The sequence below is a fragment of the Neophocaena asiaeorientalis genome, unplaced genomic scaffold (genome assembly GCF_003031525.2).
Source record: "Neophocaena asiaeorientalis asiaeorientalis breed wild unplaced genomic scaffold, Neophocaena_asiaeorientalis_V1.1 scaffold607, whole genome shotgun sequence".
Lineage (NCBI taxonomy): Eukaryota > Metazoa > Chordata > Mammalia > Artiodactyla > Phocoenidae > Neophocaena > Neophocaena asiaeorientalis.
The window spans coordinates 174,692-188,811 of NW_020173405.1; the positions used below are offsets into that span (position 1 = coordinate 174,692).

A 14,120-nucleotide genomic window follows, 5' to 3' on the forward strand; every position below is an offset into this window, starting at 1 on the left:
TTATCACTGTCAAACTGCAGGAAAACAACCCAGTCCACCCATGTGCACCACCAGGAATCTCAAAAACCGCGTACTGGAGAGAAGGGAAGGAGAAGCCTTTTGGGAAATGACTGCTCCCTGCGGTAGGGGCACCTCAATAGGCACCACCAAAGCTGTCTGCTTGTGGCAAGGTGGTCTCCAGTGAATGATTGACACTTGCTCTGTCCGGGTCTGAGAGCCGTAGAGGCAAACAACACACTCACGGGGCCTTGGGAAAGCTCCAAGTCTAGAAAGAGCCTTGCAGACCAGGTCCTCCGTGCGGACACCTAAGTGAGCAGAACATACCCAGCCACAATAGAGTAAGGCCGGACGGTGCATGGGAGGGAGGCCGGTGAGGAAGGCGAGAAGAGATTCCAGCAGAAGGAACAGCAGGAGAAAGTAGGGATACAGCCGGAATACATGGAAAAAGCAGGAGGATCAGAGATGATCAGCTGGCCCAGGGCGTTGGAAATTGATTGGCCCTGAAGAGAATGGAGCCAGTCCTGTGTCCTTACACCTTGTCCCCTAGACGTTTAATATGACATGAGTAGCACTATTCACAATAGCCAAGACATGGAAGCAAACTAAGTGTCCATCCACAGATGAAGGGATAAAGAGGATGTGGTACATATCTACAATGGAATATTACTCAGCCATAAAAAAGAGTGAAATAATGCCACTTGCAGCAACATGGATGGAGCTAGAGATGATCATACTAAGGGAAGTAAGTCAGACAAATACCATATGATATCACTTACCTGTGGAATCTAGGAAAGTAATATACATGAACTTATTTGCAAGACAGAGAGAGACTCACAGACATGGAAGGCAAACTTGTGGTTGCCAACGAGGAGGGGGAGGGAGGGATAAACTGGGAGTTTGGGATTAGTATATGCACATACATGCACTGGGACCTATTGTAGAGCACAGAAAACTATTTTCAGTGTCTTGTAATAACCTATAATGAGAAAGAATCTGGAAAAGAATAGATACTAATAGATGTATATGTATGGCTGAATCACTTTTTTGTACATCTGAAAGTAGCACAGCATTGGGGATCAGCTGTACCTCAGTTAAAAAAAAAGAAAGAAAAAATATACATAACACAAAGCGTACCATCTTAACCATTTCTAAGTGCGTACTTCAGCGGCATTGAGTACGTTCACATGGTTGTGCAACCATCACCACCGTCCGTCTCCAGAGCTCTTTTCCTCTTCTCCAACTAAAACTATATCCATTAAACACTAACTCCCCTTCTGCCTCACCCCACCAGGCCTTGGCCACTAGCCTGCTTTCTGTCTCTGTGAATTTGACTACCCCAGGGACCTCACGTAAGTGGAATTGTGCAGCATTTGTCTTTCTGTGAGTGGCTGTTCCACTTAGCATAATGTCCTCAAGGTTCATGCATGTTGTCACACTGACAATGTCCTTCCTTTTTTAAGGCTGAATAATAATCGTGAGAATGTTTGTACCATGAGCATGGAACCTGTACAATTAAAATAAGTTGAACTAAATAAAATAGGCATGAAAAATGCAAAAAATTAAAATTAGAAGAGGAAATCTTTTGCTCTCCAGGACAGAAAACCCAGCCCAAGCTGACTGAAGCAGAGAACAGGGCTTGGTTGGCTCAGGGACTGAGGAATCCAGGGCAGGGCCTGGCCTCAGTCACGGCTAGGTACAAGGGCTCACTGTTAACACCACCTGGACTGGCAGGGGCCAAGCGCTGGGCAGGATACTAGGAATAGAAGGGGGATTAAAGCAAGCACAGCCCCAGCCCTAACAGAGCCAGGGCCTTACTTGTCACCTCTCCTAACAGCTGCACCCATGGCAGACATCTCTAATTGATCCCTGCACTCTCTAGCCTGAGATCAGCTGGGCCTTTGGGTCTGCCTTCACACAGAGCTCCAGAAAAGCACCACTCATGGATTGGAACTGGCTCATGACATAAACCCACCTGCCATTCTTCCCCTAGAGCTCAGTGATGATAAATACAGCCAACACTTATTCAGGGCTCACTGTGTGTTCCAGGGGGGCTAGCTATAGTAACTCGTTTAACCCTCAGAATAGCCCCATGCAGTAGGGACTCTGTCACTAACCCCATTTTACAGATGAGGAAACAGAGGCGCGGAGAGATTGCATAACCTCTCCACGGTTACAAAAACCAACAGATTATTGAATCCAGATCTGAACCTAGGCTTGCTGGCTACCCTGCAGGGTGTCACCTTGGGAGCCAGCCAACCCCCAACACTCTGCTGAATCCTCAACCCTTCTTCAAACCATCACGGAAACACGGAACACAACGTCAGGATTCTAGAGGAAATGACATGATTTTCTAAAGTGCTTTCGCTTTTTATCCAAACTCAAAGAGAAGAGCTCAAATGAATTAAATTATAATTGGACAATACGGGGTTTGGGCTTGTAATTAATTTACCATCAATATAATCCAAGGAGTTAAAAATAATGGATTGAAAATGATTGAAAACCCAATGAAAATGTAATATGTACAAGTGAAATACTCGTCTTACATAGAAAGTACTTAACCGAATATGACACACGCTAATAAATCTCTTTCTTATTCATTACGTGCTGCCTATGTTACAGTTCGCAGGCAGCTGATCAGTGGGGGATAAGGAGGGGCACAATTGCTCTTTAAATCCTTCTCAAGACCCCCTTTTGGCCTCAGAATAAATTTCGTAACAGCCTTCTTTTAACGTCTCTGTTTCTCATGCTTGGATACATATTCTCACGGGAGCCCTCGGCTCAGGGCCCCATGCAAGGGAATCAGAGCATCAGAAGCTCTGGAAACACGGGCTGGGGTAGCAGAGGAGGGAGTCAGTGTGGTGAAGGGCACTGTTCTGACATCGGCCAGAGCTGGGTTCCAATCTCTCAGCTTGGCCACCGATAGCTGGGGGACTTTCAACCTCTCTAAACCTTGGTTTCTTGATTTTTAAAAACTGCACAAGCAAAGTGCCTTCTCAAAGGGTTGTCATGAGAATTTAGAGAGATAATTATATCTGGGAATGAGTCCAAGCTTCCTTTCCTCCCCAGAGGCCACAGTTCAAAGGCCAGCATATAAATAGGGATAGTCATGTGGGTCTCACAGAATTGGTGTTAGGATGACAATTATCATCCCGTATTCAGTGGTACCCTTTGAGGTGCCAGGAACACTGCTGAGACCCACACAAAGCAATGAACAAGAACCCTCTTACCTTCAGAGAGCTCATAAGCTAGCATGGGATGAAAAACTGACAGTGCGTAAGGGCCAGAGTGAGGTGTGTCCTCTGGGAAACCCTGAGGTGCTTTAATCACTCAGAGCGCCCTGCCTTATACTTCCTCAGTGATGTCCTGTGTCTGACATTCCAGACCCGAGGGACAACAGGAGAAAGCTGGAAGGACGGGGCTGAGGGTAGAAAGAACAAAGGCAAAGCTTTAGAGAAACCTTCGAGCAGGCTGGTTGAGGAAGTAGAGAGCTTACTGGAACACCAGGGGGTTGGATGGACTGGACCCTGGGCCAACTGAAATCAACATCTGCTGGGAAAAAGAAAGTCAGAACTGGAAGAAAAATCCATTTCTGACTTCCAGGCACTCCAAACACAAGGCTGGTGGCAGCCAACTAGCCACAGGCCCACCTGCTGGAGCACTGAATACAGCTCAGACAGCACCTGCTAAGTCCCCAGATGGCGGCCACAGCAAGAGACACTCTCTGTGGCCAATGACCTCAAATAAATTCACCTTCCCCAGACCAGAACTGCCAAAGGGGAAGCCCCATTCTGTGCACAGTCCTTAAAAAGGGAAGGAAGGGAGGGAGGGAGGGAAGGAGGGAGGAAGGAAGGAAGATGAGGCTGCTGCAGAGTGATGGCCACTCCTTTTTACTTCAGTTTTACCACCAGTCAGGGAGATCCTCCTTTGCTCTGAATAAATCCGCATTAAGATGAGAGAGATGTCTAGACACCTTTAATCCAGAAAATCCCTCCTTCTGAAAGGAAATCGTTCTCTACTTGGTAGGGATATCAAAAGGCAGTTGTAAGGTGATATAAAAAGCATGGATTTGGACATCAGACAGATCTATGTTCAAAACCCAAGTCTGGTACTTACTAAATACCTTTGTTCTGGGAAAGTCAGAATGTCTCTGAGTCAGATTTTCTAATTACAAACGGGGTGTTGTTAGGATTACAATTTCATTCAGTATTCACTGAGACCCTCCCAGGAGCCAAAAACTGTGCTTGGACACACACAAAGCAATGAATAAGATGAGGCTCTTGCCTTGCGAGAGCCCATATTCTAGCATGGGATGGATGGCAAAGAGCCGCAGTGCAGCTCTCTGGCTTGTGTAGTAGAATCTTCATCGCAGAATCATTAAGCGAGGGGCAAAACAGCTGTGCTGGAGAGCAGGGGAGGGAGGGAGAGTTCACGGAGGAACAAAGGACGACTTAGGGCCTTCTGGTAGACCAGATGCCACTGGTATTCCCAGGCAGTGGCACCTGCAAGGGCAAAGGCATGTACGTACAGGGGAAAGAAATGGTAAAAACAGTGGGAGGTGACAGCAGAGGGGGAGGGGTGGGCACACAAGGAGATGAGGAGGGTCTCATTCGTTGGACTCAAGCACCTGTTGGTGCTTTCCTGCACCAACATGATGCTTTAGCTCTATCTTGTCTTATTCACAAAGGCTTTGAGGGAGCCAAGTGTGAACTCTATTCAAAGGTCATTGAAGAGTGACGTTGGTACCCAGAGAAAACTCTAATTCTAAAAGGTACACGCACCCCAATGTTCAAAGCAGCACGATTTACAACAGCCAAGACATGGAAGCAACCTAAGTGTTCATGGACAGATGAATGGATAAAGGAGCTGTGGTATGTATATACAGTGGAATACTATTCAGCCATAAAAAAGAATGAAACAATGCCATTTGCAGCAACATGGATGGACCTAGAGACGATCATGCTAAGTGAAGTAAGCCAGACAGAGAAAGACAAATACCATATGATGTCACTCATATGTGGAATCTAAAGAAAATGACACAAATGAACTTATTTACAAAACAGAAACACTCTCAGACATAGAAAACAAACTTATGGTTACTAAAGGGGAAAGGGGGAAGGGATAAATTAGGAGCTTGGGATTAAAATATACACTACTATAGATAAACAACAAGGACCTACTGTATAGCACAGGGAACTACATTCAATATCTTGTAATAACCTATAATGGAAAAGAATCTTTAAAAAGAATATATATATATATATATATATATATATATATATATATGAATCACTTTGCTGTACACCAGAAACTAACACAATATTGTAAATCAACTATACTTCAATAAAAATTTAAAAAAAATTTTTTTAAAGAGTAATATTGAAGTAACACAATTAGTCATGAAGTTTAGTAAAGTGTCTGAAATTAGTAAGTGCTCAACACATCCTGGTTTCCTCCTTTGCACTGAGATGGCAAACATTTCATTTTCTAGATGTTTCCATCTTCTCAGAATTTCATGTGATTGACTGTCTCAACATCGCCTGTAGGGGGCAGGAGTAGAGAGAGGGGTCACGTCAAAGAAGGTCATCAAGCTTGAATGGAGCCATCGCCACAGGCAGGGGAGGGGTAAGGGAAATGACCAAGCACACTGCTGCACAAGAAACCCCTGGATCTGTGGCTTTGACAAGATAGAAGGGTGTTTTTCTGCCATGTCCAGGAAGGGTGGATAGGATCTGTGCCATGAGGTCCCTCAGGGACCCAAGCCCTTATCTTCAATCTTGGGCCTGAAGCTGCTGCATTTCCACATATACATTTAACCAAAGAACAGGGAAATTGAGGAAGTTTGGGGCAAACTGCTTGAGGTTGGAGGTACTTCCACTCACGTCCTATTGGCCTGAACTTAGTTGCATGAGCACATGTATGTTGAGTTGGGTGTCACCAGGCTGTCCAAGCAACAGCTAGGAAAGTAAGACTCAAGTTCAAAAACTTGCAAGGGGTAGGGGTGGGGTCCTCTGGTTCTTACGGAGCCTGGAACCGCCCCCCACCCCACCCCCACCCCCGTCTTCTCACAAAATGCCCCAGAGGTTAATAAAGGCGTTGTTGTCAAATCATAATAACACGCCCCTGGGTTGCAGTCACTGCTTAGCTGCTTGCCAGCTGCCAAGACCTTGTACACGTCGCTCACTTGACCTCTCTGAGACTTTCCTCCTCTGTAAAAATAGTTTATGACGACGATGATGGCAATTTAAATAAAATACAAAAAGCGCCTGGCTGATGGTAAGTCTAATGAATGCTGCCTTCCCTTCCTTGTCAATAGAGGTGATTGAGTCTCTGAGCGAGACTAGGATTCACTGAAAAAGTCTGGGGGGGTCACTAGAGTCTTTCCATCAGGGGGACCTCACTGGACCTGGGAGTTACAGTACATGGTCACAATCATTAGCAGACAGAAGTCACAGAAGCAAATAAAACACTCCATCTTTCAAGCAACATCACTGAGCACCCAGGGACCTGGGCTCAGCTTAGGACACAGTGAGGCCAGGAGGGAAAAGGACCAGCGTCGGAGGTGGAAAGTTTGGGTTCAGTTCCAATTCTGCCACCCAATGGTTAAGTGGCCTCAGGAGAGTCCCTGGAGCTCTCTAAACTTCAATTACTTTATTAATAGATGACAAAAATGATACTTACTGCTATGGAGGATGGAGCCCTCAAAACAAGATTAGTGCCCTTATAAGAAGAGACCAGAGAACTTGCTCTCTCTCTCTCTCTCTCTCCCTCCCATGTGAGGACACAGAAAGAATGCAGCTGCCTGCACTCCAGGAAGAGGGCTCTCACAATGAAAGGAATCTGCCAGTACCCTGATCTTGGACTTGCAGCCTCCAGAACTGTGAGAAATAAATGTCTGTTACCTAAGCCTGCCAGCCTGTGGTATTTTGTTTTAGCAGCCCAGGCAGACTAAGGCAACTTACTTTGTTGGGATAGTGGATGAGCTGCTGAAAAGGTAAGTAAGGTGCCTAAATCAGAGTTGGCCCATAGTAGGTGCTCAATATATAGGAACGATGGTATCATCATCACAATTATTTCCATCATCATTTTTATCAGGTAACCCCTGCCCTCAAGGAGCTCACTGTCTGGTAGGGGAAACAGATACGGAAAACAATGCCTGGCATAATAACAGAAGCATGTACAGGCACTGCGGCAGCCCTGGGGGTTTCAGAAATAAGGGGATCTTCCCCCAGGAATAAAGTTGGACTCACACCAAAAGGCATGTAGGCTCTTCTGCTGCACCAGGCACTCTGGCACAGCTGAGCCTGGAGCAGGGGCTCCCAGGCAGGTGAGTGGAGCTGCCAAATGCATCCTGCCCCTTGGCCTCGCAGCTAGCTGGGTACCGCTCCCCGCAGACACAGCAGGCACGGAAAAGCCGGCCATCTCCCGAGTTGTGGTACACGATGGCACCCTTCTGGGTGCACAAGCTGTCCCCGTTCTGATGCCAGAAACATAGCTGTGGCAATGTCATACGGAGATGGGTTTCGTCCCCCGCCCTCCTTCTCCACTATGCCTGGCAAAAAGTTAACTGTGCTTTATTTCACTTCAGGTCCATATGGCGCCTCAGTTTCTGGTCAGAGGTACTACAAATTACAGTCTGTCTCTGCAGAACATTAAAGTAGGCTCATTTCTTTTTCTGTGTCAACACGTTTGTTTCAATTGTTTGAGAGAATAGGCTAGATGGCGTTCTCGTCCTTCGAAGATAATTTCTTTTCTCTGTTCCCCAGTGACAGGACCTCGGTTAAGATGTTCACCTCCCCTCCCTACTCCATGTCCCTCCCATCATTTAATCTGCCCAGGGCAGGCAGGTTGTTTTGCAATTAAAGTTTGCCATCTAACCACTGGAAGAGAGATTAATTAAGGAAGAAAGGATTTTCTCTCTTTCTTGTGTATTCAAATGCTTCTTTAATAAGAGGAATCAATGGAAATCAAAATAAAGGATTGGAAACTGGGTCCCTTGAACCTCCCCCCGCCCCGCCACTCCCCAGGTCTCCGCAATCAAGCCCTAAGGCACGTGGGTCTTTGGCAGTCTTTCCCCCGTAGCCACCGTCAGATATCCTCAGAGAAATCAATTGGGAGCCCCGTGGGGATGAGATGGACAGAAGGAAACTTAAACAGGATTTTTATAAATTTCAATACTAGCACAAAACAGAAGCAGGACAGCTTTATTGATTTAAACATTAAAATAACATGTGCTTTCTTTGCATTTTCCCAGAGGTGATAATGTTTCTTATTTTTAATCTAGATTGAAATCTCGGAGACTTTCCACAAGCCTCTTGTGGTGATTACCAAAGATTAGTAATAACATGTCTAATTAGTGTAGGAAGACATAAAAATCAATGGCAGTGTGAAATGTTATACTGACTGGCAACGCTCAGAGGAGAGCTGGCACGTGTCTCCAGAGATGGGGCAGCACCTGGCAGCCCCCATCTCAGCTCCAAGCCCCAGGAGTGGGCTTACGCCCATCCCAAAGGAGGCTGAGGGCTTTGCAGAGGCTTTCCACGTTCCCAGGTCCCCTTTGTGTGAGCTTCTGATGTCTTTGTTGGAGGAAACAATAAAAAGGGAGCATGATTCATTGGCAGGGGGGCCAGCCAATTCAGTGAGCGCCCTGATTCCCAGTTCTGCCTCTCAGCACAATTCAACAATATTTACCAAGCACCCTACCCCTCACCATGCCCAGGGAGCAACGGAGGAAAGACCCAGCCCCTGTTCTCCACAAGGCCCTGATCCACTGAGCAAAGGAGGGTCCTATGGATGATGGAGCCCCATGTGCCCCATCTCAGGCTCAGAACTCAGGAAGAAATTCCCAGGTTTGTTCAGTTCCATCTGGGCAGGCGGTAAGGGTCCCCTTTCCATCCCACACAAGACAGCCATACCTCCACCCACTGTCCAGCTCATCCTCTAAGACCCTTTCCCTCTTCATCTCATGGCCTCCCATGCTCTCTTCCCCAAGGCCCAGGGTCACCCAGGCCAGACAACAGGAAACAGCCCTGCAAACTCTCCAGGGAGAATCTTCCTTCCACACCCAAGAAGGTATTTTCTCAGAGTCTCTGTTTCTGCTTCACCATATGTCTCTGAGTGGGGGAGACAGAGGGAGGGAAAGACACCTAGGATGTACAGATACAAATACCTGGATTATAGATTACAGATACAGCTCACCATTCAAGCCATGCTAATAACTTAACACACTGTCCTAAGATGTATAATGAAGGGCCTCAGAAACGTGGATGAAAGAGGGGTTAAGAGCTTGGAGATGGGCCTCGAAGGAGGCAGAGGTGGGAAATGGTGGTAAGGCTCATGAGAAGCACATGTACAGGGGCAGAAGCATCAGAATGAGTGGGGAGGGAGAGTGAGGGATCGATGTGGTTGAGGAGTGATGACCTCCCCTCCCCTCACGCCTCATCCCACCACCATCTCCCTCTGACCCCAAGACCAGGGCATCTCTCTACCAGGACCACCAAATGCCAACCAAGGGGCAGATATTCCCAGGGGTCTCTCCCAGCCTGGGAGATTATGCAGGACAGAGTGACAATCAGGACACCATGTGGCCCTAAGAAGCAACAGCAGTCTCTGACGATCCTGAATGTGGATGTGGGGTTAAACCAACTCCATTTTGGACTGTGATGCTCAAAAAAGTCAAGATTGGGACAAGCTTCAGAGAGAGATACAGACTCCCTGGAAATAAGGCATGTTGGCTCTTAAGCAGTTGCATGGGAAAATAAGACCTACGTCTTCACTGGTACTTGGAGTTTGGGAAGCTATTCATGCTGGTTCACGAAGGGTAGGGGTGTGGAGTCTGGGCAAGTTGCAAAGGGCAGTGAATGTCACTATGGAAAGTTCACCGTTTAAATTTTAATTTATTTTTTAACTTTGAATTTTGAAATAAATTCAGACATTTTAAAAAAGCTTCAGCAATAGTACACATAATCCCCATATACCTTCATCTGCTCTCCCCTAATATTAATATCTTATGCAACCACAGTACAATGATCTAAATCAGGGAATCCAAACTGACACATGCTAGGAATTAATCTACAGACCTTATTCAAACTTCTCCAAGTGTTTTGTTCATGTTCTTTTTCTGATCGAGGACCCTGTGCAGGATCCCATATTGTATTTAGTTGTTGTGTCTCCTCCAGTTGAGACTGTTCTCAGGCTTTGCCTTTTATGACCTTGGTATTTTTGAAGAGTATTGACTAGTTATTTTGTAGAACGTCCCCAAATTTGGATTTTTCTGAGGCTCCCTCATGTCTAAATTCAGTATCTTTCAGCAAAAGGACCACAGATGTGAATGAGGATGCCCTAGTTGGTACATCGGATCAGAACACACCTGATGTCATTATGTATCTCACCCCAGTAAGTTTAACTTTGGTCACTTGATGAATTGGAACCTGCTGGCTTCACTCTAAGGCTACTGCTCTTCCCTCTGTAATTAGTAAGTATCTTGGAAGGAGATACATTAAGATTATGTGAATACCCCGTTTCTCATCATGCATTTTACCCGTTCATTTTACCATCCTTTGGTTATTTTTGCCTTTATTAAGCAATTATTACTGTGGAGTGTGCCTGCGTTCCTTCCTTCTACCTTTGATAATTAGAATTCTACTGTAAGAATTCACTTTCCCTCCTCTTCAGTTTGTGTATTTAATGATCTACTAACGGATGCCGGTGTGGACTCCTGGATATTGGTTTTACTCCATGTATTATAATCCATTTCTAGCGTTTCTTTCATTGCTCAGCTTGTTTCAGATTTGGTCCCTGGGAGCTCCTTCACGCTGGTTCCTGTGTTCTTTTGACATGACCCTGTGGTTTTACTTAAAGCAATTGCTTACTTGTCGGCACCAAGATATTCTGGGCTCATCTTGCGCTTTTCCTACCCCAGCCTTGAACCAGCCCCTCGCTGATGCTCTTACATCAGATAACAAGTCATCACTAGTAGTGTGGAAGCACTCTGAAAACACACCCTGTGGTATATGTTATAATATCTCCCTCTGCACCAGCATAGAGCCCAGGCTCTGATCATTTATTTGCTCAATAAATTACTGGTTATTGAGCGAAATAGAATTTGTCGCACCTATTCCTTGGTCCGGCAAGAATGCACCAGCCCTTACCAGGCGCTAGGCCCTGTGATGGTTGTTAAGATAGAGGTTAACCAAGCCCAAATCCCCCTTCCAAGAGCTCAGAAGCAAGTGGGGAAACAGGAAGCCAGTATAGCCAGAGGACAGCATGTGCTCAAACAAGGCACCAAAGACCACAGATATCACATCCCAAAGGAGATCCAAGGCACATGCAGAATTTACCAAAGAGCGATCTAAATTTTAGGAGTTTAACAACTCCTAAACCTCTCACTCATACCAAGGGTTAAGAGTTGGAGATTAGGGAGGACTTTTGAAGACAGCTTCTTGGGAGAAAGCTATGCTATGGGAGAAAGCTATGCTAAGTCCCAACCCCAGCCCTACCTCCAAGGGGAAGGGACACTATCTCCTAACCCAAGCCTGATGTCAGAGACTTCAAGGAAAGGAGATTAAGAAAGGATTTTTTAGAACCAGCTGCTGTGTTGTTAATCCCAGCCCCTACCAAGGGCGAGGGTTGGGGCGGCGGGGGGTGTCTATACTTCACCTTGAGCTTCAAGAAGGGGGCTATGGGGTTTCATCAGAAGCCACCAAAGCACTTAATACATATCCCCTATATTGGAAGACATAAAGGGCTAGTGTCTGTTTCCTACCTGAGAAATACAAAGGGTGAGAGATGAGTGAGCCAGTCCCTGATAGACGAACCCTAGGAAACGTGGTGACAGTCGGGTTCTTTCTCTGCCGAAAAAGCATACAGGACAAAACATAGAGGCATCTCCCATGGACCAGGTAGGGTTTTAGATCCTATCCTGCAGAGCCACTTAGAGACACAATGGACCTCCACAGAAAGACCTAGAGGCACCCCTGGAAGTATAGAGATCACATAAAGAGTAAGCAACAGGACCCAGGAAGATGCGTCACTCACATCAAAGGAACTATAGCTGAGAGGTCCTCAGAAGTCAGATTAGGGTCTCTGAAGATGTGAAAACCCCACAAAAGTGCCCCCAAGAGAAAGACCCCCTTAAACCTCCTCAGGGACAGAAAATGTGACATCACAGCCCTCAAGTTCCAGGCACACAGGCTGTGTGGCTCCCCCCTCACCTCTTCTTCCTCAGACCCCAACCATGCAGGGGTCAGGAGATGGTAGTAGAAGGATCAGGAGGGCTAGAAGGAAAAGCAAGAAGAGGGGAAAGAGAGGAGACGACACCCACCCCGTCCCCGCATTTCCTGTCTGCACCAGGCTCAACACAGAAGCGTGGGTTTGATTGACCTTAACTCAGGTTGTGGCCTTCGATTATCATGTGGGACTGGGATTCTGTTTTATAACTTAGAGTGACCACGAGAGTGTTTCTTCCCTACCTGGCCCAGAGGTCATCGACTGGCAGGGAAAGAGCTAGCCCCACAGAACAGGGAGGCAAACATAAAGTCGCGTTAGGATCACAGCCCATGATCTGTATGATTTATTTTTATTATTGAGTGCAGTGACTTTATGAGGTAGGCGCTATTGTCCCTGGTTTACAGCTGAAGAGACTATTACTTTTTTTTTTTTTTAGAAGATGTTGGGGGTAGGAGTTTATTAATTAATTTATTTATTTTTGCTGTGTTGGGTCTTCGTTTCTGCGTGAGGGCTTTCTCTAGTTGCGGTGAGTGGGGGCCACTCTTCATCGCAGTGCTCAGGCCTCTCACTATCGCAGCCTCTCTTGTTATGGAGCACAGGCTCCAGACGCGCAGGCTCAGTAGTTGTGGCTCACGGGCCCAGTTGCTCCGCGGCATGTGGGATCCTCCCAGACCAGGGCTCAAACCCGTGTCCCCTGCATTAGCAGGCAGATTCTCAACCACTGCGCCACCAGGGAAGCCCCGATCTGTATGATTTAAACAAATCCTTCAAAGGATGCAGGAACAAAGCACTGTTAACAGCCCCAAAGGAGATCTTTAAACAAACCATTAACTTCTGGGTGCCTCAGCGTCCTCGTCCAAAAGCAAAAAGAAAGGAAGAAATTAGGATCCTAAGAGCCATCGGAAGATACCAAGGAGGAAGGGGCATCCATGCTCTGGGTGAGGCCTCTTACCTACATCACCTTATTTAATCTGTGCCTAAACACAGAGAAGTGTGGTTGGATGACAAATAAAGCTGGATAAAAGAAAACCATCTGTCTCAGAGGATGCCTCCACACCAGGAATCTTCACATGTGGCTCGGCTGATAGAAAAAGAGAAACAGCTTTCCAACGGTGACGACCTCCCCACGAGAACATGCCTCTCGCAAAGGATCTCCTTCATCCCTTTCCAGAAGAGGAGAAGAGGAAACATAAGAAGAAGCGCCTGGTGCAGAGCCCCAGTTCCTATTTCATGGATGTGAAATGCCCAGGATGCTATAAAATCACCACTGTCTTTGGCCATGCACAGACAGTAGTTTTGTGTGTTGGCTGCTCTATCGTCCTCTGCCAGCTTACAGGAGGAAAAGCAAGGCTTACAGAAGGGTGCTCCTTCAGACGGAAGCAGCACTAAAAGCCCCTGGAATCAAGATGAACGGGAAACCATCCCAATAAACACATTTTGGATTAAAAAAAAAAAAGAAAAAGAGAAACAAAAACTCAAACCTCCTGGATTCAATCAGATTTCTCTCTCCCTCTCTCTCTCTCTCTCCATCTCCCTCTCTCTCTCCCTCTCTCTCCCTCTCTCTCTCTCCATCCCTCTCTCTCTCCTTCTCTCTCTCTCTCCCTCTCTTCTTTCAGGAGCACTTTTCACCACCAGGCAATATTTTAAGAGATATGTGCTTTTAAAGCTTTACAAAACGTGTGGTGGGAGCTTCCTTTTCCTGGCAGGTGGACTATTCCCAGGGCCCACAGTCCCCTGCAGCAGGCAGTTCCCTCTGGCCAGCGTCACCGGGGCGGGGAGACAGTGCTTTCGCCCATCCCCAGAACACATTCCCTGAAAACCGAGCCAGCAAAAGGCTCCCGAGGAGCAGATGTTTCTGTTTAAGGCTGATAGGAACCGCAGGGACCACTTTTCTC

General features: G+C 46.6%; 1 protein-coding gene across 1 annotated transcript; it reads left to right on the plus strand.

Annotated features, from left to right (window-relative positions):
- Positions 1-13,335: 13,335 nt before the first annotated feature.
- Positions 13,336-13,617, plus strand: LOC112401126 (40S ribosomal protein S27-like). The gene has a single exon (XM_024747208.1). It carries the CDS (start codon positions 13,360-13,362, stop codon positions 13,612-13,614), a length of 255 nt encoding a protein of 84 aa, XP_024602976.1. The 5' UTR covers positions 13,336-13,359; the 3' UTR covers positions 13,615-13,617.
- Positions 13,618-14,120: the final 503 nt, after the last annotated feature.

Bases quoted from the DNA above. Each gene is read 5' to 3' on its own strand.
- LOC112401126 (XM_024747208.1), top strand. From the start codon at position 13,360: ATGCCTCTCGCAAAGGATCTCCTTCATCCCTTTCCAGAAGAGGAGAAG.